Source organism: Megalobrama amblycephala, linkage group LG9 (genome assembly GCF_018812025.1).
Source record: "Megalobrama amblycephala isolate DHTTF-2021 linkage group LG9, ASM1881202v1, whole genome shotgun sequence".
Taxonomy (NCBI): Eukaryota; Metazoa; Chordata; class Actinopteri; order Cypriniformes; family Xenocyprididae; genus Megalobrama; species Megalobrama amblycephala.
This window is the reverse complement of record NC_063052.1, coordinates 4,722,435-4,743,876: the sequence shown is the minus strand read 5'-3', so window position 1 is coordinate 4,743,876 and position 21,442 is coordinate 4,722,435. Positions and strand designations below refer to the sequence as shown.

Here is a 21,442-nt window from a genome sequence, read left to right as displayed (position 1 = left end):
TAATCATTCAATGTATGAGTCTGCTCATACAAACAAGAGAAGATTAGATAGTTATTATAGAATTACTGACATACGGTAAGAGTATGAAACTAAGTTATATAATAAATTATATGTGTGTATTGCAAAGTATTCTTCACTTGACTCGTACGCGTACACAGGCGTTTGACGCATGCGTAGTTTTGAGAAATCTCACGCCACCAGTTACAACCCATGTCAATATCTTTATATTCTTTCATGCTAGAGTTGTACAAATGAGGGTACTTTCTAAACTCTTCCTACAATCTTTCGTCTATGTAGGCCTCCATTGTTGCTGTAGCTTGCATGAGCTCCGGTCTGTTCTGTTTATGCAGTTTTCCTTTGACTACTTTTTGAATCGACGCCCCCAGGACAAGGTTGCCACCTTGTGGATAAACTAATTATTGCAAAAAATAAATTATAATTAAAAAAATAAAAATAAATTAAAAAATTAAACGCGTACAAAAATCCGGCGGTGCGCGTACTCTTCTGGTGACGAAATTCGCATCACGCGCACTGTATGCTGACCCTTGCGTACGCGTAAAAAGTTATATACTTTGAGCTTTAAAGGCAGGGTAGGCAAAAAAATGTATAAAAAACTTTTTTTCAAAATTTGTTTAAACTTTATTTATATATCAATACATAATTAAAATGTAAGTACTCTGAAAAAGAAAGTATAAAAATCGAGTGTCTGTAGACCTCTCACGACTGTTTTAAAGACAGCTCATTATTTCCATTCACTCCACCCCCTCCCTTCTGGGCTCCTTCCAAAGCCACGCCCCCAAAACGCATGAACGTGTGACTCCGACCACTGAGCTGGAAGACGCATTATTTACCTGAGACGAGCGGAGAGGAAGGAGCACGGCATGTAGTGACATCATGTCAGAATCACATGTAATAAAAATAACTTTATAATTATGAAGATAAACAAACAAGATGTATTTTAGTACTCACTATCAAGCTAGCATATTGATATTGGTAAAGTTTAAAATATATATTTTTTGATTCGCTAACGAGCTATCTATAAGGCAAAGCTAAAAACAGGTTGCATGATACACGTTTTTCCATTACCATCATTTACACTGTGATGAAGATGAATTTCGTGTAAGATTCATAACATATACGTTGTTCTACAGATCAACAGAGTAACATACACTCAAATATCAACTCACAACTGCATTGCAGACACAAAATAATAACACACACATACAACAAAGTGTGTACGACACACACAGATACAAGATAAAGACATCAGTAAACATAGGTAGAGAATATAAAAACAAAACAAAGGCGAAAAAAAAACGTGCAGGTAAACTTACAGGTGAACATGGTAAAAGAGTTAGACAGAGGGTAAAATTATGCACAATTCAACACTATAGCTATCATTATTTATCGTCTCTACTACGGCTCGCTAAGTAATGTTATGTTAGCTATATTACGCAGCTACGTGTGCTAATGACACATGCTTCATGAAAAAATAAACAAAAAAATATGTATGATCAAAATACAAAAAGAAAGATTTACCTGTCCAGCAGAAATAAAGCCATCAAGGAGTCACTTTTCAGCCCCTTGAGTTCCCTCAGTTCTCGCCATCGCTGGAAAGCCACGCCGATATTAACTCGCGTTTTATTTCTTTGTTTATCCAAAGACTTTTTGTTCATTGCCTTTTCTTGTACTGTTACTGTCTTCCTTTTTTTGCCTGGTTTGCCTTCACTAACTGCATAGGCCGATACTGTGAATTTAGCTTGCTGTTTCTCTGCCATTGTTTTGGTATTCCTAGGATCCATGCCTCTTGGATTCCCCAAATCAAACGTGCGCGCGCAAGTGGGCAGGTCATGTGTGGCAAAAGGGTGGTTGCCATGGTTGCGAGAGAGTGACAGCCGCCTAAGCCAATCCTATGTTTCGTCCCGGATGGAAATAATGAGCTGTGTTTAATACAGATTAAACGGTCTAGAGTCACTCGATTTTTATACTCTTTTTATCAGAGTTCTTACATTTTAATTATGCATGTATATATATAGAAAGTTTAAACAAATTTGGAACAAAATTTCTTACCTACCCTGCCTTTAAGGTCAGTTCAATTTTTTTGAGTGAAATTAATACTTTTATTCATCAACGATGCATTAAATTGATCAAAAGTGCCAGTAATGGCAATTATAATGTTACACAAGAATTCTATTTCAATGCTGTTCAAATGTCCTGAAAAAGAGTCCTGAAAAAATGCATCACGGTTTCCACAAAAATATTAAGCAGCACAACTGTTTTCAACATTGATAATAATAAGAAATGTTTCTTGAGCAGCAAATCAGCATATTAGAATGATTTCTGAAGGATCATGTGACACTGGAGTAATGATGCTGAAAATTCAGCCTTTCCATCACAAATGACATCTTAAAATATATTAAAATAGAAAACAATTTTAAATTGTAATATAATATTTCACTATATAATATGTAGGCTTACTGCCTTTTTGATCAAATAAATGCTTTGAATGGTAGAATATATTCTCTCTCTGTAATCGCACTGATGTTGAGACTGTAGTCTAGCAGACCGTCTATTTTTATTATTCCTGCCTTTGCTTTGCATTGCTCAGATATCCTTGAAAGTCCCTCTAACTTGAACAAGGAGTGAACTTGCAAACTATGGTGATTTGAAATCATTATGAGGCTCTCACAGATGCCATTTATCACTACTCTCTATTTGCTCATTATAATTTTATGACACCATCTTTTATAATTTAGTACTCAGCAGCTTTCTTTTCAAAACCAGCCATTTATTTTCCTGAACCTCAGATGATCTGACGCAAGTTCAGCTCAATACTCCCAGTGTTCGTTTAAACTTATGTACTGCAGAGACCAAACTGAGAAATCACAAACCATTAGCAAGACGTTCTTGCAGTCAAGATCATTATAAGGAAACTGCAAATTCAGGCTCCGAACCTGTAAAGTACATCTGTATTTTTTCAGATCTCTCTTTATCATTACAGGTCTGTTGGTGAAACCAGAGCTCAAATGTGCAGCGGATAAAGACTCCAGACTCACACTAGCACACTATCTATATCGAAACTGATCAAAGAAAGAGCAGGAAAAGCACATTTCACATGGCATTTCACTCTCTGCCGGTGCATACGTGTTTGTGCTTGTGTGGAAAGGCTTTGAAAATGTTGTTCGCTTGAAGTGATTATTCCAGCATCATTAGTGTATCTTGTGCTTTTTTTGGTTTCTCAAGAAACAGATCTAGCCTAGGGCCCTTAAGCAGGTTAAAGTGAATCAAACCCTGTGCTGATTAATTATCTGAGCTCCTGTGAAGCTGTGACATGTGGAGAAGTGTGTTACAGGCCCTTTTCAAAGTAGCACTCTGTAGTTATTTCACATCAAACACACCGGAGTGCTAATTTTAACTTATTTTCTTTTTTAAAATAATCCATTATTCAGCTTCCCTTTGGGTCAAACTGATTGCATGGTTTGAAGTTATTTTTAAATCTTCATTTTTACTTCAACAAACCCTTGAGAAGCTTTCTCAGTTTTATGCACACATCTGTCTTTCATATATTAAGAAATTCATTCTGGGAGAGAAAAAAAGGGATACAGAGAGAGATTAACATGATGAATGACCTTCATCTGGGATGTCAGGTCATCGGGAGAAATAAGTGCAACAATTCCTCACCGAGATCTGCCCTCTAAATTGGCTTGAAATGGCTATTCATCGGCTTCACAATGTGAAGTCAGAGCCTGATGTGCAGCTCTAACATCAGTGCTTCCAGGAAAACAATACCACAGCAGTTAATAAAACCATGGGAGCTTTTCTCATACTGCTTGATATACTAGATAAGCTACAGTACTGTCATTAATGAATAACTACATAGGAATAAATGAGTAACACAATAGTAACAATCTAGTAGCGTTGGGGGTAGCATTACAAGAGTTAAATAATCAGATTACTTTTTTCAAGTAACTAAAGTACACATTACTTTTAAATTTACAACAAAATCTTTGAGTTACGTTTAAAAAAAAATATTGGCTGACATGTTGAGAAAAATCGTGTGTAAGATGCAGTATTGGGGGTAACACATTACAAGTAACTTGAGTTATGTAATCAGATTACTTTGTCAAGTAACTAGTAAAGTAATGCATTACTTTTTCAATTTACAAAATACCTAAGTGGCTTAGAATATGTAATGCAAGTTAGTTTTTCACATTTATTCACTGACAGCTCTCCTGTCCCCATGTTGAGAGAAATAAAGTGTTGAGGTGTTGTGTGCGCTGTGTGAACCTGATGGTTATTGTAGATTAATGTGAACATGCATTTACTCATCTCACTTGCACAAAAACATTTGTTATTCCGCAAAATGCATAAAAACAGTGAAATAAAATCTAATTTTTAATCCAGAATGGCAACACAGCTGAAAGGTTAGAGCTGTGCCCTCTACAGTACAGGTGTAAATATACATTTCCTTTAGCCTGAGGCTTATTCATTTCACTTTTGGTGTGAAAGGGCCTTAACATTGGCCAAAAATAGAACTTTCTTTGTTGTTTTTAAAAAAGAAGCAAGCCCAGGCAGCCTAGGTGAGAAAAGGTAACCCAAAAGTAATGTAACACATTACTTTTCATAAAAAGTAAACTAAGTAACACAATTAGTTACTTTTTAGGGAGTAACGCAATATTGTAATGCATTTTAAAAGTAAATTTCCCCAACACTGGTGCAGAGGTGTTATGTGTGCTGTGTAGGCTATACATGATGGTTATTGTAGTTGTAGACTAAATGTGAACATGCATTTACCCATCTCACTTGCACAAAAAAAGTTTCAGTAGTTCAAAGGGTCAAACTCAGAATATTACGCAAACCTGCAATAATTAAATATGTTAAAATAACACAAATACTTTATGTATTTAATCTCACTTTATTAATCTATTAACTTTATTAATGTTTTTGATGACCTTCGATGATCTAATTCAACCATATAAGCAAAATGACTTTAGTTAAACATCTAATTTTTATTTTTTATTGCTGAAATAAGAGTGTTGAACTTTCTTCTCCTACGTCCTATTCTTCTCCAATCCAAAATGGCAGCACAGCTGAAAGGTTAGTTTGAGCTGCGCCCTCTACTGTACAGGTGTGAATTTGCATTTCCTTCAGCCTGAGGCTTATTCTTTTCACTTTTGGTGTCGAAGGGCTTTTACATTTGCCAAAAATTGAACTTTTTTGTTTGTTGTAAAAAACAAACAAGCCCAGCCCAGGTGAGAAAAAGTAATGCTTTACTTTCTATAAAAAGTTTAAGGGAGAAATGCAATATTGTTACTTTTAAAAGTAACTTTCCCCAACACTGCTATCAATTATCATGTAACTCTGATTAACGAATGTATAGTTCATTATTTGCTAATCAATAACTACTAATTTTTTTTCAAACCTCTCAGAAAACTAATAAGAAATTATATTCCCTTATTTATATATTTACAGTTTACATTACTAGGGAGTTGTCATGCTTTTCACTTTAAAACTGCTCCAAATAATTTTGTAATTAGTTCTGAAGGATTTGACACTATTGAGTCATTACTAATGGTGCAGCTTAAGTAACATACTGAAATTAGATAATTAATCAAACACAGATGAAACAAACAAACTCTTAATGACAGTGACCATGGAAACAAAGGAGTGGCAGGAAACTGAACAAAGAACATATCAAAAACAAGCAAAAACCAAACTGAAAATGTGACATTAGTATTGTGTTACTCATTTTTTCTTCCTGTGTAGTAATGAAAAACATATTCTAAAGTGTTACCACCGTATGTGCGATTAAAAGGTGTGTTCTGCTACAGATTTCAGTAACTAAAATTAAAACTGGTCTTTGAAAGTTAACATAATTGATGTGTCATTTGTCAGTTATCAGTAGAGCGGAAGAGATTTGTTAAATGTGTTGCTACACTAGCTTGTAAAAAAAAAAAAAAAGCGTTTGCCTCCGGTCACAGGATGTTTTGTCACGTTTCCTGCTAACAGGTGCTGAGAAGGTGATAATTTTTTTTAAGGGAACGAGATGCTGAAATATGATTATAAAACAACTCACTTGATTTTCTTCAAAAGCTTTTTAAATTAAAAGATGTGACAGAAACATCAGGAAAATAAACATATTAAATAAATCTACTCAGTGGGTTCACCTATACATATTTTGTCCTGCATGGGCCCTGTGAATTTAAATGGTGACCCTGGAAAAGATAGAGAAGGAGAGTGATAAAGCAGCTCAAAAAAGAGAGAAATATATGCTAGCCAAGCCAAGCCAAGCTCAAAGGCCACAGCAGTCAGCAGCCACTTCTTTATGAGTTTGAATAGTCTGACATGCACAAACAGAGTGTGTTAACCTTGAGCGAGGCTGAGGGGAAAAGGGGAGCGGAGGGTGGTGGTAGTGGTGCTAAAGGCCTAAGCAGGTGTGACAGTTCTGAAAGCTTTCACTGGACAAAAAAGGCTTCACTGGCCTCCTAGCAATGCTGAGCCACAGCTGACCTCACTGCTCACCAGCACGGGCAGAGAGAGGCTGTGTTTACAGTAGAGGAGAGAGGCACAAGCGATGAAGGAAAACAAGCACATTCCAGTTTAAACGAAGGATGCCTAGAAAATAATAATAGTATAATAGCATGAATTCAAAATTCAATATACACTGCCCTCCAAAAGTTTGGAAACACCCCTGGCAAAGTGTGATTTTGGACGATATCATTTTTTTGTGCAAATACATTACAGTAACTTGACATTATCACTGAAGACCAGCAATAATAATTTTCATTTTGATTACATAATAATGGCAATATATACATGTCCAAGTCAGACATGCCCCTTTGCCAGCTGTGATGCCTGGTTACTGGTTTAAACTTGGCCCAGGTTTGTAAAAGATTTTTGGGTCAGCACACCTTAATAGCTTCAACAATAGATTGCCAATTACGTTTAGAATACAATGAACCAATTAGAACCCAGTTTAGGTCCGATAGCTGCTAATGGTGGATATTTTGATTAATCGAAAATTTACGTTTTTTTCTATGTATAAACTGTTTATGTAATAAAATATGTTTTTGTAGTTTGTGTTGTCCCTTATCAATGCAAAATTATCACAGATTAAAAAGGATTCATGCCAATATTGTCTAAAACCCCACTGTTCTAGGGCGTTTCTAAATTTTTGGAGGGCAGTGTGCCAAGATTGTCTTGTAACTGTAATGAATAAATAAGCATGTAAATCATACTATAACCATTACTATATTATAATAAGCTATATTGTAATTTATAGTTAAATGGATAAGCAAACTGGTCATGTTTACAATTTTGCCATATCAATTATGTCCAAATCATCACCAACCCCTGAATGAAATTCATTTTCCATTTTTATCCAGAGGGGGGCAGCAAACATTACATTATGTGGTTCGCGCTATTCCTTCATAATTTACCACTTAGATGAGCCCAGAAGCTCATGCAAACCTTTGTGGATGTCTCCAAAAACAGACAGCTTATTAATTCATGCATAAGTCTTACATTTAATAGAAGAACACAGATCATTTTTGTATGACCAGTCCAGCACTAATATATGTGTGTGTGATTTCATATATTTAATAATAATGTAATTATGTGATTGTATATATTTTATATTATTATTATTATTATTATTATTATTGTTGTCTGAGTATTTGTGTGAATTAATGAATAGGACAGACAGCCTCTCCCCAAAGCAAATTCAATTTTGAATAGACAATCTAAAAACTTTCACATCAAAGTGGGCGGTCCCATAGGTCTAGTTTTCGTGACGTAATTTCCGCTCGCTCAAGTCATTTGAGCTCGTCTCAAGCTTTTGTTCATCTGTTTCCAACCGCACGCCGGAGAACAGGAGCCATTGCGACTCACCACAGTTACAGCGCGGTCTTCAGCAGCAGCAGCAGCAGTCGCGCGTGTGTTCGTATTACCTCTTGCAGGAAGTGGATACTGAAATAGTTTCACTGTCGGACGTTTGGTGTATAAATCTTCATTAACTTACAAACTCAACATGGAGAACGAGAACAAATACCTCCCGCAGCTGCTGGCGGAACGAGACAGTCTGGACGCGTCGTTCACGCACGCCATGAAACTTATATCAGCAGGTAAAAGCCGTTTGTGAAAACGAAGGAGGGATACATGAACACCTAACCGAGTGACTTTTCGGGATGTAGATAAATAGCAGTTTTATTTGGAGGGAAACGGTGGGAATCGACCGTTGTCGCTCGTGGGACAGAGGGCGACCGTTACAAAGTCTCCTTTCAGCGCGCTAGGGGGTTCGTGTACTTAGCTCGAGCCAGGCACGTGCTGCCGAAGCCATTTTCGGTGTGTAGTTAATGGTTTTCCGGAGAGGCAAACTCAACTTTTCGTGGATGGTATCGGTTCTTTGCATCCTTCTCCATTGTGTTCGATCGAAATCTGTAATGCTGTAGAGTTTTACCCCCCGTCATCCCCCGGGCAGCAATCCCATTTCTGAGTCTCGAGGACAGTGCGAGCCGCGTGCTGGATTGGGGTTAACCGAAAGTGTGAACTTTCAAATTAACGTTACGTATTTTATACAACTTTACGATAGCTAATTAGATATAACTATTGTTAAAACTTATATATTTTTTTAATTAAGTGTAAAATTTAAATAGTCGCAATATAAAAAAATCTGTCGCCCTTTTGTTTGTAAGGAGGGCTCTGTATCTGAGGGGTCAACGTGGCGTTTCATTGTACGCGTCGAGTCCCAGCCTAACGTGTCATGCACTTATCGTGTTTGTCTTGGCTGAAAGATCTGGAAAGCTTTAGATGAAATCGTCCAAGTCCGATCCTATTAAATTGAAGACGGCTGAAAATCTTAAGTTTGAGATTTGTCGTAGTAATAAAAACCATGTTCCGGACCATATGTGACACTAGTGTGGGAAGTGTTGCATCTGGAGACGGTTTTTTTTTTTTTGGTGTAGGAAATGTCTTTTCCTGGCCTCGTTTCACCACGTCTTATATCATCAGTCTAGTGGGAGTTTAACTATCTTGTGTTATATATCAGCAAATAGGCTCCATAAGTTACATTTGCAGAGGCGTGTTAAATGTTCAGTGTTTAGCATCAGGCTTGCGTTGAAAATTCCCCCTAGTGAAGCTGAGTCTATTGATGGATGGTTTTCCCTCCCAGTGTCTCGAGGCAAGCACTTTTCTTTGCAACCTGAAGCAAACACTTAACTCTCAGACTTGCCATTGAAGTTAAAATGACCTGGAAATGGAAATATTTCAGGCCTGTAAACTTGTAATCATTATCCAGCATGTCATGTAATGCAGGGAAAAATAATATATTTGTATGATAAGTGAATATATGACCCCTGTTGAGTATGATGCATTCATTGGGGTTTTAATCTAAAAGGGCAAAACTGCTTTTTGCTGATTTTAACTCTGCAATAAGTTCCTGACCCTCTTGTCTAATGTGGAAGAAATGTGTGCAAATGTTTCTAGTGGAATCGGTTTATTTTAGTTGGTTTAACCATGATTGGTAAAATAGTGTCTTTTTAGTTTTTACATGTGAACGTTCAAATCTTGTGCCTAATAATGTTTCTTGTGCTTTACAGAAATCGAAAGGGTACAGAAAGGGGAGACCGAGAAAGATACAGAAAGCTACCTGGACCTCTTTACAACAAAAAACATCAAACTGAAGGAAAGGGTTCTCATACCAGTCAAGCAGTACCCTAAAGTGAGTGTCATTGTGGTATTTAGGAATACGTATGTTGTGCCGGATTACTCGATTACATGTGCACTGCTTCAGATATGGTGTTGAAGGAATGTGTAAAACCTGAGTAATCGCAAGCAGAGGTCACCTGAGGATTCTTGAGGTATTCAAAGCAATTTGTACAAATATAAAGACTGAGTAAAGTAGAACTTGTTTATTCAGAGCAAAATTTTAATTAGTTTTGCAAAGCTCTATTAGAGAGTGAAATGGTACGTCTGCAATCCCCAGGAATGCATTTTGACAAATTTGCAAACCTTTGATTGCCAAAACCTGTGAAAGACCTGTAATTTGTCATGAAGAGGATTAAGATATTTTCGAAATTCATGTTTCTTTGTGCACGTCCCATGATAGCTTACCTGCCAGAGGCGATCAGACCGTTTGATTGAGTGATTGAGTCCTCTGCTGTTTTAGAGAGTGTGGCAGTGTTTTTCTTTGACCTTCCGTGTTTAATGTTTGCTTGCCAGATCAGTTGAGACTAGCTGAATTTAACTTTTTTGTTTTTTTTTGGCTCCACCTCAGAATCCAATCTTCTGCTCCTTTTTTTTTTTTTTTTTTTTTCTCCCTTAAGTATTTTGGATATCAGATTATGCGAATTATGCGTGACTGATTATGTTGCTCAATTCCAATCGGAAAGGCGGTTTCTTTTTAGAACGGCTTATTCTAGTCTTTTGCTGAGATTTGATTGAAAAATATAAGTCGTCCTATGGATGTATATCTTCAGAATTGACATTTAGTGGACACTTTGTCTGTTAGATCTTTGCTTTTGACCCACACCTGTCAATCTTACTGCTACTACCATGAATTTAAATATTGGACTTTTTTTCCTTTCGTTTTGAGTGGCACTTGTTGTTTTGCGCACAAAACGGATGTTTTCTGCTGTATCCTGAGTGTTTCCCTCCCATTTTAGTTGAGTGTCCTCACTTGTGTGTTCTCAGACCGCCTAATGTTACTCCTCGCTTTGGTGTCGAGGAGAGCACTACTCCAGCCTTTGATCTGTTTGCATTCCATTTAATCTTGTCCTGTTCAGAAAGATCAAAACTATCGAGTTTTCAGTCCTTGAAAACAAGTTCAGTCAGGCTAAGTGAAGAGCTGTAGATTTCTTCAAACGCTGTGGGTTTAATATTTAATTTTCTGTTGCTTTGTGCAGTTTAACTTTGTTGGGAAGATCCTTGGACCACAGGGGAACACCATCAAGAGACTGCAGGAAGAGACGGGCGCTAAGATCTCTGTGTTGGGGAAAGGATCCATGAGGGACAAAACCAAGGTAAAGTGCTATTGAGGTTATTTTTAAAAGTATGAATGATCGCTGCCAGAACAGCTTTTACCAGGGCACCTCACTTTGTGCTGTATATCTAAGGTAGCTCTAAAGTTGAGAAATAAAAGGATGGTTCCAGGCTATTTGATGCATCAATTTTTGGTTGTCATGCTGTGTGTGAATGAAGGTTAAATGACAAATAGGGGTAAATTGGATCTGCTGAACTTATTTTTGTGTTCTTCAGGAGGATGGCTTGAGGAAAAGTGGAGAGCCGAAGTATGCACACTTGTCAATGGAACTTCATGTGTTCATCGAGGTGTTTGCTCCTGTTCCTGAGGCATATGTGCGCATGGCTCATGCCATGGAGGAGATCAAAAAGTTCTTGTTCCCTGTAAGTACTCTGGACTCAAGAGCCCAGAGATAATGTTTTGCAGTGAAGTGCTAATATTGTGTTTTGTCTAGGCTTTCTCTGTTTATAGTACTGTGACTTATGAATTCCAAATGGGCCATTGTTTAAGTCCAAAAAATTTGTGTTGTTGGATTGTAACTTGCTTTGCCCGTGGCGGCAGATTAATATTTAATCTGATAAATCGGTTGTTTTCGAGCTCATTCCTGTAGCTGGACTGAGTGACTGAAAGGTTTTGGTAAACCTTTTTGAACTACTTTAACTTCTGTGCCCTGTTCTAATGGCCTCATGTGAGCTATGCAAGTCTGGGTTTATCAGAGCCTCATGCTGGCTCTTCATTGTTAGAGTTGTCCAACTCTAAGCATCAGATTTTGTAGAAACCACTATTTGGATTTCTTATGTTTCATGAGACTGAGATGTGAAAAGTGTGTGTAGTAGTGCTATGTTAGTGAGCTGTGTGCCTGTTTCACAGGACATGATGGATGACATTTGCCAGGAGCAGTTCATGGAGATGAAGTATCTAAATGGGGGTCAGGAACATGGGGCCAGAGGCCGAGGAGGGCCACCCATCAGAGGCCGTGGAGGTCTTCCTCCTCCTGGGGCACCCAGGTAACCTACACCCATTTAATATTTATTATGACTGTTGGTTTAAGCTGCTGAGCCTGATTTTTTTTTTATTTTTATATATTTTTTTTTTTTTTTAAATGCAGTGAGAACTTTCCTCCTTGTAGATTTAGGGGAGTAGAGGATTAACTCTCTTTACCTTTGCAGGGGTCGTGGTATGCCCCCACGTGGAGGTGGCCGTGGCGGACCCCCTCGAGGTGGAGCCACAAGGGGAGCTCCTGCAGGTAGAGGTGGACCATCAGCCCAGCAGCCCAGAGGAGCAGCTTCTAACCGTGCCCGTCCACCCGCTTCTGCGTCTCAGCGGATGCCCCCTCCACCACCCCCGCACCCTCCGGCCCAAGAGTCGTACGAAGACTATGTATGTGTCTTTTATATATCTTCTGAATTTGCTTTTGAAGATGTTGAGTGCACTAGTGTCTTCAAAGTTTATGCTGCTGTGAATTGATTGTATGATTATTTTTTTTTTATTATTTCCTCAGTCTTATGATGAGAGCTACACAGAGCCAGGCTATGAATCCTACGAGAGCTACTACAGTCAGCCACAAGCGTAAGTTGATTGTACATATAATATTATTACTGTTGGTTTGGGACTTAAAAAGTCTAAATTTCTGCAAAAAGATCAACTTAGCTTATAATTATTGTGCTTTATGGAGGCTTTTTGGAAACATTCCAGTGTCTTAAAAGCACAATGTGCTTGGCTTAATATGTTACTTTAGGAAATTCAGGCCAGTTTCTCTTGTGTAACAGTTAGTTTGAACAGTGTTTGTCCTTTTTCCAGAGAGCCAGAATACTATGACTATGGACACGGAGAGACACAGGAGGGATATGAAAACTATGGTAAGATTTTTGCCTTTGAATTTAAGTAATTTTGTGAAGTGTTTTTCTGATCTGAATACAGTGTAGGGTCAGCGTAACCCCTCATTTGCTTTTGCTAATGGTTTCAAACATTTATTGTAGTTATTTAAAGGGTGAGTTTTATGTTATGTTATGTTATGTTATATCATGTTATGTCTGTTGCAACTGGTAATGCAAGTGTAGCAGAACAGGTACATTTATTTTTGGATAATTCCTGTAAATTTGAGTTTAAAACCATCTAAAAACATTTTTTATTTTTTTTTGGTCAGTAATGTTTTTAAGGTGGGGCTTAGTGAAAGGTCAGTTATTTAAACATCTCTGTGAGCTATTGTTTGCTAGCTTTATCTTACCTAATTGCACTGTGTTTGCTCCCGTAGCTCAAGATGACTGGAACGGGACACAGCGCGCAGCTGCTGGTGGAAAAGCTCCCACTCAGAGACAGACTAAGCCTGGGTTCAGGGAACACCCCTATGGACGATACTAAGTCTGACTAGCGGAACGTCACCCAACGCGTCGCCATGACAACTGTCTCCCATGGCAGCTCACACTTTAAGCTACCCGACAAAAGTAATTGTCCGTTTTTGTTTTTTTTTTTCTCGTTTTTTTTTCTTTCTCGTTTTGTGTTTTGTACTCCGGACTTTTTTTAAAGAAACTTGAAAGAGCGGCATTTGAATGCCTCAAGAATCGATATAACTTTTTAGAAGGGATTAGAGTTTAAACATGGCTGTTTTTTTTGTTTTTGTTTTTGCAAATATCTCTTCCTCTGCTCATACCTACCCTTGCTTTTTTTGCATTTGTCGATGGTAAAATTTTGTCCAATGATTTGAAAAAGTATTTAGTTGAAAGGTAAACCCTAACAACTGTATAGCCACTTTTTGTGTCTCAGGACGCCTCTTTAATTTGTGTTACCTTAAAAGTTCTGCTGAGGTGCAGTTGCAGATTCCCATGTAGGCTACATTTCAAAATTCTGTTTAATACTAGCATATCAAATAGACCCTAAACTTAATGTCTGTTTTGTAATAAGGAATTTAAATTACTGAAAGTCAAAATGTCTTTAATGGTATTTCCAACAGCCATTGATTATATCTCATTTGATTTAAATAGTCTTAAAAGCTGTAAATGTAGATTTAGGCCTCAATATTTTTCCTTGTATCTTTTAGAGTTTTGAAATATAGCCCAATTAGACACTGTTGAGATGGAATGTCCTCAAATCCTTAATTTGTTCAAATAAGATGTTACCCTTAAACTGTTCTGTAGAATAACCCATGTTTGGCTACTTATGTTTAAAAGGAAAAAAAAAAAATAATAAAAAAAATCAAAAGTCAGATTATCATGGATGCCACCATGCTATATAAACTGCATGCACAAACTGCTTTAAAAAAGGATTTGGACAACAATCTCCACAAGGGTCATCTCTTTCTTATGTAAAGGGATACTGCAGCTAAAACCGACTATTGTACATAATTTAAAAAAGGAAAAAGAAAAAACAACAACAACCTACATCCAAACTGTACTTTACTGCCATTTAGTATTTGTATCCTCTCCATAAAATGCAGAATGACATGTGTAAGCTTGCCTAAATAGGTAACTAAATCTGTCCAAAACATGTTTTGCAGCAGTTGTCAATAAAGCATAGATTGTTTTTTATGAAACTTTAACCTGGTTTATTTTTCTTTGTCTTCATAAAATCTGAAATGGCCTTTTAAATAACCCATAATCTTCGGTTCCAACCATTCTTCCTCTTCAAAAACAGATTTTAAATTTAAAACAATGCATGTAGTCTGAAGACATAAACTACACTAAAGGAGTCTGTTTAAAGTGTTTGATTTGACAATTAAAAGCACACCTTTAATGTTTCTCTCTCTTTTTATACTTAAAAAGGACCCTAGAGGTAAGACCTGTGCTCTTTAAAATAACCTGGATAGCTTCCTAATGTCTATAGAGAGAACTAAAGCATTCGATGCTTGGGTATGTATTAAACTTTTCTTGAATGACATTTTATTTTTGGTCTCTCAGAATGGGAAATGTATTACAGCCTGAAATAATTTGAATTTAAAAGTTAAGCTTGCAGGGGCCATATTTGTCAAGTCTGATGCAAAGACAAGTTGGCTGCTTTTAGTAAAGAGGGCAGGAGAGGACTGTTAAACTTTTAAGTGCAGCATTGTAAAGGTAACCCTAACCCTAAATTTGTGAGTAGTGTTACATTTATTTACTTAAAACTATTTGGTGACGGCGTGCAATGATTTAAAATATTCAGTCGTTTAAAAAATATAAAAGTAAAGTGGAAAAAAATATACAAATACGCAGTAATAGATTTTGCTTATAATAATATTTGTGTACTAACATTCTAGAGCAGAATTGTAATGCAACTCATGCTAAAAGTGCTCAGTATCAAATCTAGATCCATCTATGTTTGTAATGCTGCTCCTGTTTTTTTCTTTCTTTTGCGATTTAATTGTTTAACGTATTGAAAAACTCAATGTCCTACATGAAAATGTTACCTGGGAAAGCTTGAGTTGCATGACTCAATCTTGGCAGACTGCATGAGCTTCAATACAATAGTTAATCATAGCAATGTTTGGTTGTTCGCTCATAGTGTTCTCTCTTCCCTCAGGTTGTGATGCCTGGAAATTCCTGGAAATGGAATGTTGAAACAAGAATGTCAGACCTCTCCTCAGGTCAGTTATCCGAAACTGCAAATATGCATTGGTGCTCGTCCATTAAAATGGAGTTACGCTACTTTTAATTGTTGTTTGCTGTAGTTTTAGTCCATTTCAGTTCTGATGAGTCAAAGCTTTCCAAATCTGCATGTTCTGCAAGAAGCTCTAAATGATACAAAGTTGCACTGCCCTAATGGGCTTGCTTCCGGTTTCCACTATATACTCAGCTCAGTAATTACTGGTAGCTTCAGTGGCCTAATATGATGGATTAATTCATAATGCAAGATGATTCAGATGTTTGTCTCAGAGTTGTGTGTGCGCTCCTCCCTTTTGGTTGCTTTGCTGATTGACTTGTAATTCTCCTACAGGCAAAGACAAGTGTTTGTTTGCAGTATAAGAGCAATCTTACCTTTTGAACACCAGCAGTCTTTATGGAACCATGGACAGTCTGACTGGACAACTTCTGAACGGGTTGGAATGGCAGAAATCGATGGTCCTGTCAGCTAAAGTTTAAACCAGCAACCTCTTAATGGGTTGAAGTGGAAAAGTCTTGAGTTCTGGTGCTGTGTGTATCTGCTCTCCAGTGGTTATGCAAAGTCGTTTCTCTGTACTGCAAAATTTCTCTTTACTGTTCACCTCAAGTGCTTTCTAAGCACGCTTAACTTTAAATGTTCATCTTTAAATTGACCTCTTCTGCTCATGTTGGCCAAGAAATCATTTTAACAAGCTTGAAAAATTCTGTCCGGGCTCTCTAGACGTCTACCTCGCACAATACTCCAGTGCTTTATTCTGCAAGACAAGCATGTCTTCCCCAGTTCCTCGCTCGGAGAAACGTACATGCTAATTTAGAGCTGTCCAGCCCCTATCTCTTAGCACAGACTTTGTCCTTTAATTGCCATGGTAATTTTTGTCTTGCTCTTGAGTAGATATGTTTGAATGGGTTTAAGCTGCCAGAACCGCCTTGCCGTTTGTGTGAATCTCAATTGAATTTTCCATCTGTTGGCAACTGTTGATCTAAATCATGCTAACATTGTTACTGTCTGGATAATGGTCTTTCTTGCCCTAATAAGGGCTTTTTACACTTGAAATGGTTAACCCTGGGTCACTCTAAACCCCTGGTAAAAGAAATCTTGGGTTATCTTTATTCACGTTTCACACTGCTCATACCATACCTGGGCTTAACAGTTAATCCTGGGAATTCATAAACTGTCCTTTCACACTGCACATTCCTAAACCCTGGGATAAAGTCCTTATCTGCATATTTGCGTTGTTCGTGTCTCTGACTGGACAAACGCAGCACGTGACCTGTTTACATAAAGGCTCTAGCATTGCGTGTCCTCATATTATACATGGCTGAATATCAAGTTTTGTTTTTTTTTGAGTGAACTATAGTCTCTTCACTCCAATTGTCAATTTTCTGTTGCATTTTCCTTTGCCATTTGCCATTTTTCCTATCATACTCAGTAACAACTATTTATACATTGCGTATTGTTTCCGTGACTGCCCGAAGCACGTGAATATAACGCATGTGATTGGTTGTTGGCTGCTTAACATCTAGTTGTAACATTCTGACCCTATCGTTTCACACTGTACAAGTTTGGCACCGCAATGCTCCAGAGCAGGGTTTCATAACCCCAGGTAAAAAGCAGCGCTAAAACCCGCATCTAAATTTAAGCCCTATTCGGACGGGATTAGTTTTACATGGGGAGGTGGAGTAATGTAATTTTACCTCAGGATGTCTGTAATATTAATGGCCAATTTGCACGGGGTAAGACATCTCAGTAAAACTAGCAGAAGTGGGAGGGGTAACTCGATTTACGCACCGCCGTCACCTCCCTGTCGTCATGTGGGTATACGTTGCTTCCTGATACCATATGTGCAAACACATATTCTAAATTTATAAACTATATATAACAGTTAGGTCCGGTCAAATGATTTATTAAATTCTGATTGGATTATGATGGTAATAGGCACTTAGCTAAAGCTAAAATTTTGTGCCTCTGACAAGTGCTTTCGATCTTCTTTTTGCTCTGAATGGTATGTGGATAATGCTTGAGGTTTGTCACAGACTTGTCCCACCACCACCACTTCAAGTGCTTCCATGCTTGAAAAATGCACGGAAAACTACTTTTAAACAGGAAATGATGGCATTTTACCGTACATATTAACAGCGTGTCTATTCGAACGGGATTTGTATTACCTGAGGTAATTTTCCAGACCTTTTTACAGAAGGTAAAAGTCGCTGTAATCTTTACTGACATTGTCAGTAATGATTACCGAGATGGCACATTTGGACAGGGCTAAAATCACTGAGAAGCTCTGGTAATAATTACTTTACCCCACCTCCCCATGTAAAACTAATCCTGTCCGAATAGGGCTTTAGTGTGAAACGCTCCTTTACCCGGGGTTAAAAGCTGTGTTTGGAACGATGATAACCCGGGGTTAAGCACAGTGTGAAAAGCTCTATAGAGAGCTTTCCATAAATTCAGCTTTTTCTAATCCTTGCTGTGCAGAGTCTGAATTTGGCACTGCATGGCTTTTGTGCATGTGCATGTGCATGTTTTGCTGTCAGTGTGTATCGCCGTAGCTTCCATCTTTTGCTTATTTTTCCCGCTCAGCACACGTACGATTTGAGTCCGTCATTCTGACCAATTACCACCGATGACAGTGTGTTCGTCCCCCGCGGAGCCGCCACTGGTTGCCGACTGGCTAACAGGACTAATGCCTTATTGCATTAGAGACAAATCTGTCCTCAGCACAGATTTTAATAAGCATCAGCCACTGCTCAAGTGCTGTCGAACAATGGGTAGAAGGTTGACTGTTGTGTATGCAGGCTTCACTTTAATGAGAAATTGCAAAAGCAGATAATGGAAATATTTATTTTCCGGACAGATGCTAGGGGGTAAAGAAAACTCAAAGTCTCAAGGAGGAGGAAATGTTCAAGCCCACTGTGTGCACTAAATGGGTCTTTGTTTACACAGTCATATCTGTTTGAGTCGGACATACGTGGTCTACAGCTGCTGGGGAAATGCCTCTGGGGTAATGTGCAAGGCATGTGTGGTGGTCTGAAACCGGGGGATTGTGGTTTGGCAGCTCTTTTCTCCTAACACATTGTGCATTCTGAAAACAGGAAGCATGGCTTTACGAATGCAAATGAAACACTCGCACCAATGTCTGTCTGTCTTCCTGCATGGCTATTTTGCTAGTTTCGCACCTAAACCAGTATATACTCTCAAGGGAGTCAGGGTTTTGAGTGCACGGGGAGGAGTTGTGATGGTTTCTGGCTCATGTCCTGGAGAACTGTGGCTGCTGGCCATCTCTTTCAGTGTGAAATGCTGGTAATAACTTAGCCTCCTAAAGGTCTCTCTCAGTGTGCTGTGATGAAAATGAATTGAATCCATCCATGTGGAATCTGGCTTGAGTAATCCGTAGCCCTCCAGGACAAAGAGTTGGATACCTCTACCTTGGCTGTCGCTGAAGTAACATTCCATTGCATGTTTTCCAACATCCACATAAGCAGACACACCTAAAACAATGTCGGGAAACCATGGGAATTGCTCGGGATTAGTGTTTAAATACAAGTGCCAGGAGTCTGTGTTCTTTTGTTTTCTTAAGGAGATTGATGAGCCTGTATTTCAATGCGGCTAAACTGGATTTGAGCTTATTGAAGTGCTCATCTTTCAGCATAGCTGTTGCCCTTATCTCAGTAGAAGCGAACTAAAGCCTTTGGGGCCGGAGTCACCTTTCGGTGACTTGGGGGAGCGGACAGAATTTTTCTTCACCTTTTGAAAGTTATTCAAACTTGTTTGGAAGTTGGTGCATCCAAGAACACTCGTACACAGCCTGCAAATTAGTACGTATGACTACAAAGAGAATACCCAATAACTTGGCATATGTTTTTACCTATTTTGTAATGTCAAAAATAAAAAGAAATTGAATTCTAGACCTGGCTCTTGTGTCTCTTTTCAAAGCTTATGTCTTCATGTCTCTTGAAGGCTTGTTCTCAAGGTTTCAGACTGAATAAATGGACTCGAATGCTACAATGTTCAACAGTAATTTAAAGTTTAGTTGCCTTTGGTGATAATGGGAAAGGTTTTTCTCCCTATGTAGTTTCCTGCATTGTGTGACTTTTGGTCATATTAAATCGATGATTAATAAAAATGTGCAGAGCATTAGCTCAAACAATGAAGAAGCAAAGCAATGCACTGTCAATTACTCTCTGTATCAAACAATTATGTAATTTGTCAAGCCATTTAGCTTTTAAATGTTTATTTTTGGGTGTCGGTGGCCTTTTTTTTTTTTTTTTGGTCTTGAACCCTGAAACCTAGTGCTTTGAGGTCTTCAACATTGCTCTTGGAGACCCGCTGACATACAGAATTTAACTCCAACTCTAAACAAACACACATGAACCAGATAATCAAGGTCACAAGTGTGTTGAAGCATGTTGGAAATAAACTTTGCAGGAGCAGGACTGAAGGCCTGTTCTATAGTGGCAATTAAGTGAGTGTAAATCAGTTGTACACATCATTAAAGTGCATTATGGGATTGAATGAGTGCACTTGATAATGTGGACACCGTTTCAGACATGACTACAAATGGCTGTCTCCTCAAACAGTGCACTATCAGGCTTCACAAGTGTACTGGAAAGTTGATGACTAATTTCCATTCTTGGAAAATGAGAGAAAATGTCCTGGAAAATAATTTTAATCGTGTGTATTTGCTATGTTATGTTCAGGGATGCTGAGTTTTGACATGAAGTATTTTGAATTTTTTCGTCTTGTGTAGTTTCTTACAGCAGTTAGTTTATTAACTGCTCAAATGTTTGCAGCAAATGTCAACTGGTAAACGGCTGCCTAACCTTGTTAACACTAATTCAGTAACTTGCCAACTAAATTTTGATATGGTATAAGACGTGTGTCAGCACAGCAACCTACAGAAGTGACACAGCCTGTTTTGAGTTCTGATTGTTGGAAAAAATGAGCCAGTACTACCGATATTGAAGTTTAAAAAAAAAAAAAAATTGATACCAGATTTTCTCAGCAGTACTGGTACCGGGTCAATCTGGTATACCCACTGATGGGTGGCTGCTTTCAGATGTTCCCCTTCATATTTGTGTGAGCACTATGTGAAGAGTGTCATGTTTCTGTTTTAAAATGTTTTTGCAGTATTGAGCATTATAGCCATTGTTGAACACCTGAATGCAACGGCCAATCGAGTCATTTAAGTTGTACAGAATCTACTCAATAGCGCTAAAAAAATTTTTTTTCCCCATCTCATTGGCCCATTGAGTTCTGCACACTCTTGAATCCTTTCATTATAACAAAGTGTAAACACGATGTAAATAAGAGATTCATTGTGCAGTGTAGCCAGCTTCATTGATTGTAACAGGAGTTTTCACAAAAGTGCAGAACTCTAAACAGGTGCTGAACTTAAGTGACTGGCAAGTTCAGCGATTGCTAAGGGAGCTCTCTTTTGCTGTCTGTATATAACCCATTCACAGTTTGAATTAAACTTTTATTTTTAACATTTCTAAATGCACACTGCAACTTTCGGGAGTGACAACCATATTTAAATGTGGGTTTGAATCCAAAATTGTTGATTGACATTGATAACCATAGCAACAGACAGGGCAAAAAAAGTCTGTCAAAATAGATCTGTGCATTAAGTGTAAAAGCGGACTAACAGACCTGCTACTACTTCTATTAGATGTAATGCTTTTTTAAAAAAAATATTATTACTAACTTTTCACTTGACCTGTTGGTTACGTTACTTAGTATTAAGTACTTCAAAGGCAACATGCCTATATGTATTAAAGGGTTAGTTCACCCAAAATATGAAAATTCTGTCATTAATTACTCACCCTCATGTCGGTCCACACCCGTAAGACC

At 38.0% G+C, this 21,442-nt stretch overlaps 1 protein-coding gene across 2 annotated transcripts; it reads left to right on the top strand.

The window, feature by feature from the left end:
• Positions 1–7,824: 7,824 nt before the first annotated feature.
• On the top strand, positions 7,825–19,497 carry khdrbs1b (KH domain containing, RNA binding, signal transduction associated 1b). Of its 2 annotated transcripts, XR_007186323.1 has the most exons (11): positions 7,825–8,123; positions 9,597–9,718; positions 10,902–11,018; positions 11,254–11,400; positions 11,888–12,024; positions 12,187–12,397; positions 12,519–12,586; positions 12,818–12,876; positions 13,272–13,461; positions 15,509–15,572; positions 15,923–19,497. XR_007186323.1 is itself a non-coding variant. In XM_048201257.1 (9 exons), the coding sequence occupies exons 1-9, from the start codon at positions 8,030–8,032 to the stop codon at positions 13,376–13,378; spliced, it is 1,062 nt and encodes a 353-aa protein (XP_048057214.1). In that variant the 5' UTR covers positions 7,825–8,029; the 3' UTR covers positions 13,379–14,552. The 2 variants fall into 2 exon arrangements, 1 of the variants encoding a protein (XP_048057214.1); XM_048201257.1 differs by lacking the exons at positions 15,509–15,572; positions 15,923–19,497 and having other exon boundaries at positions 13,272–14,552.
• The last annotated feature ends 1,945 nt before the right edge of the window (positions 19,498–21,442 follow it).

Bases quoted from the DNA above. Each gene is read 5' to 3' on its own strand.
- khdrbs1b (XM_048201257.1), top strand. From the start codon at position 8,030: ATGGAGAACGAGAACAAATACCTCCCGCAGCTGCTGGCGGAACGAGAC. The intron at 12,025-12,186 runs GTAACCTACACC...TTACCTTTGCAG, and splicing joins CCTCCTCCTGGGGCACCCAG to GGGTCGTGGTATGCCCCCAC. The intron at 12,877-13,271 runs GTAAGATTTTTG...TTGCTCCCGTAG, and splicing joins GGAGGGATATGAAAACTATG to CTCAAGATGACTGGAACGGG.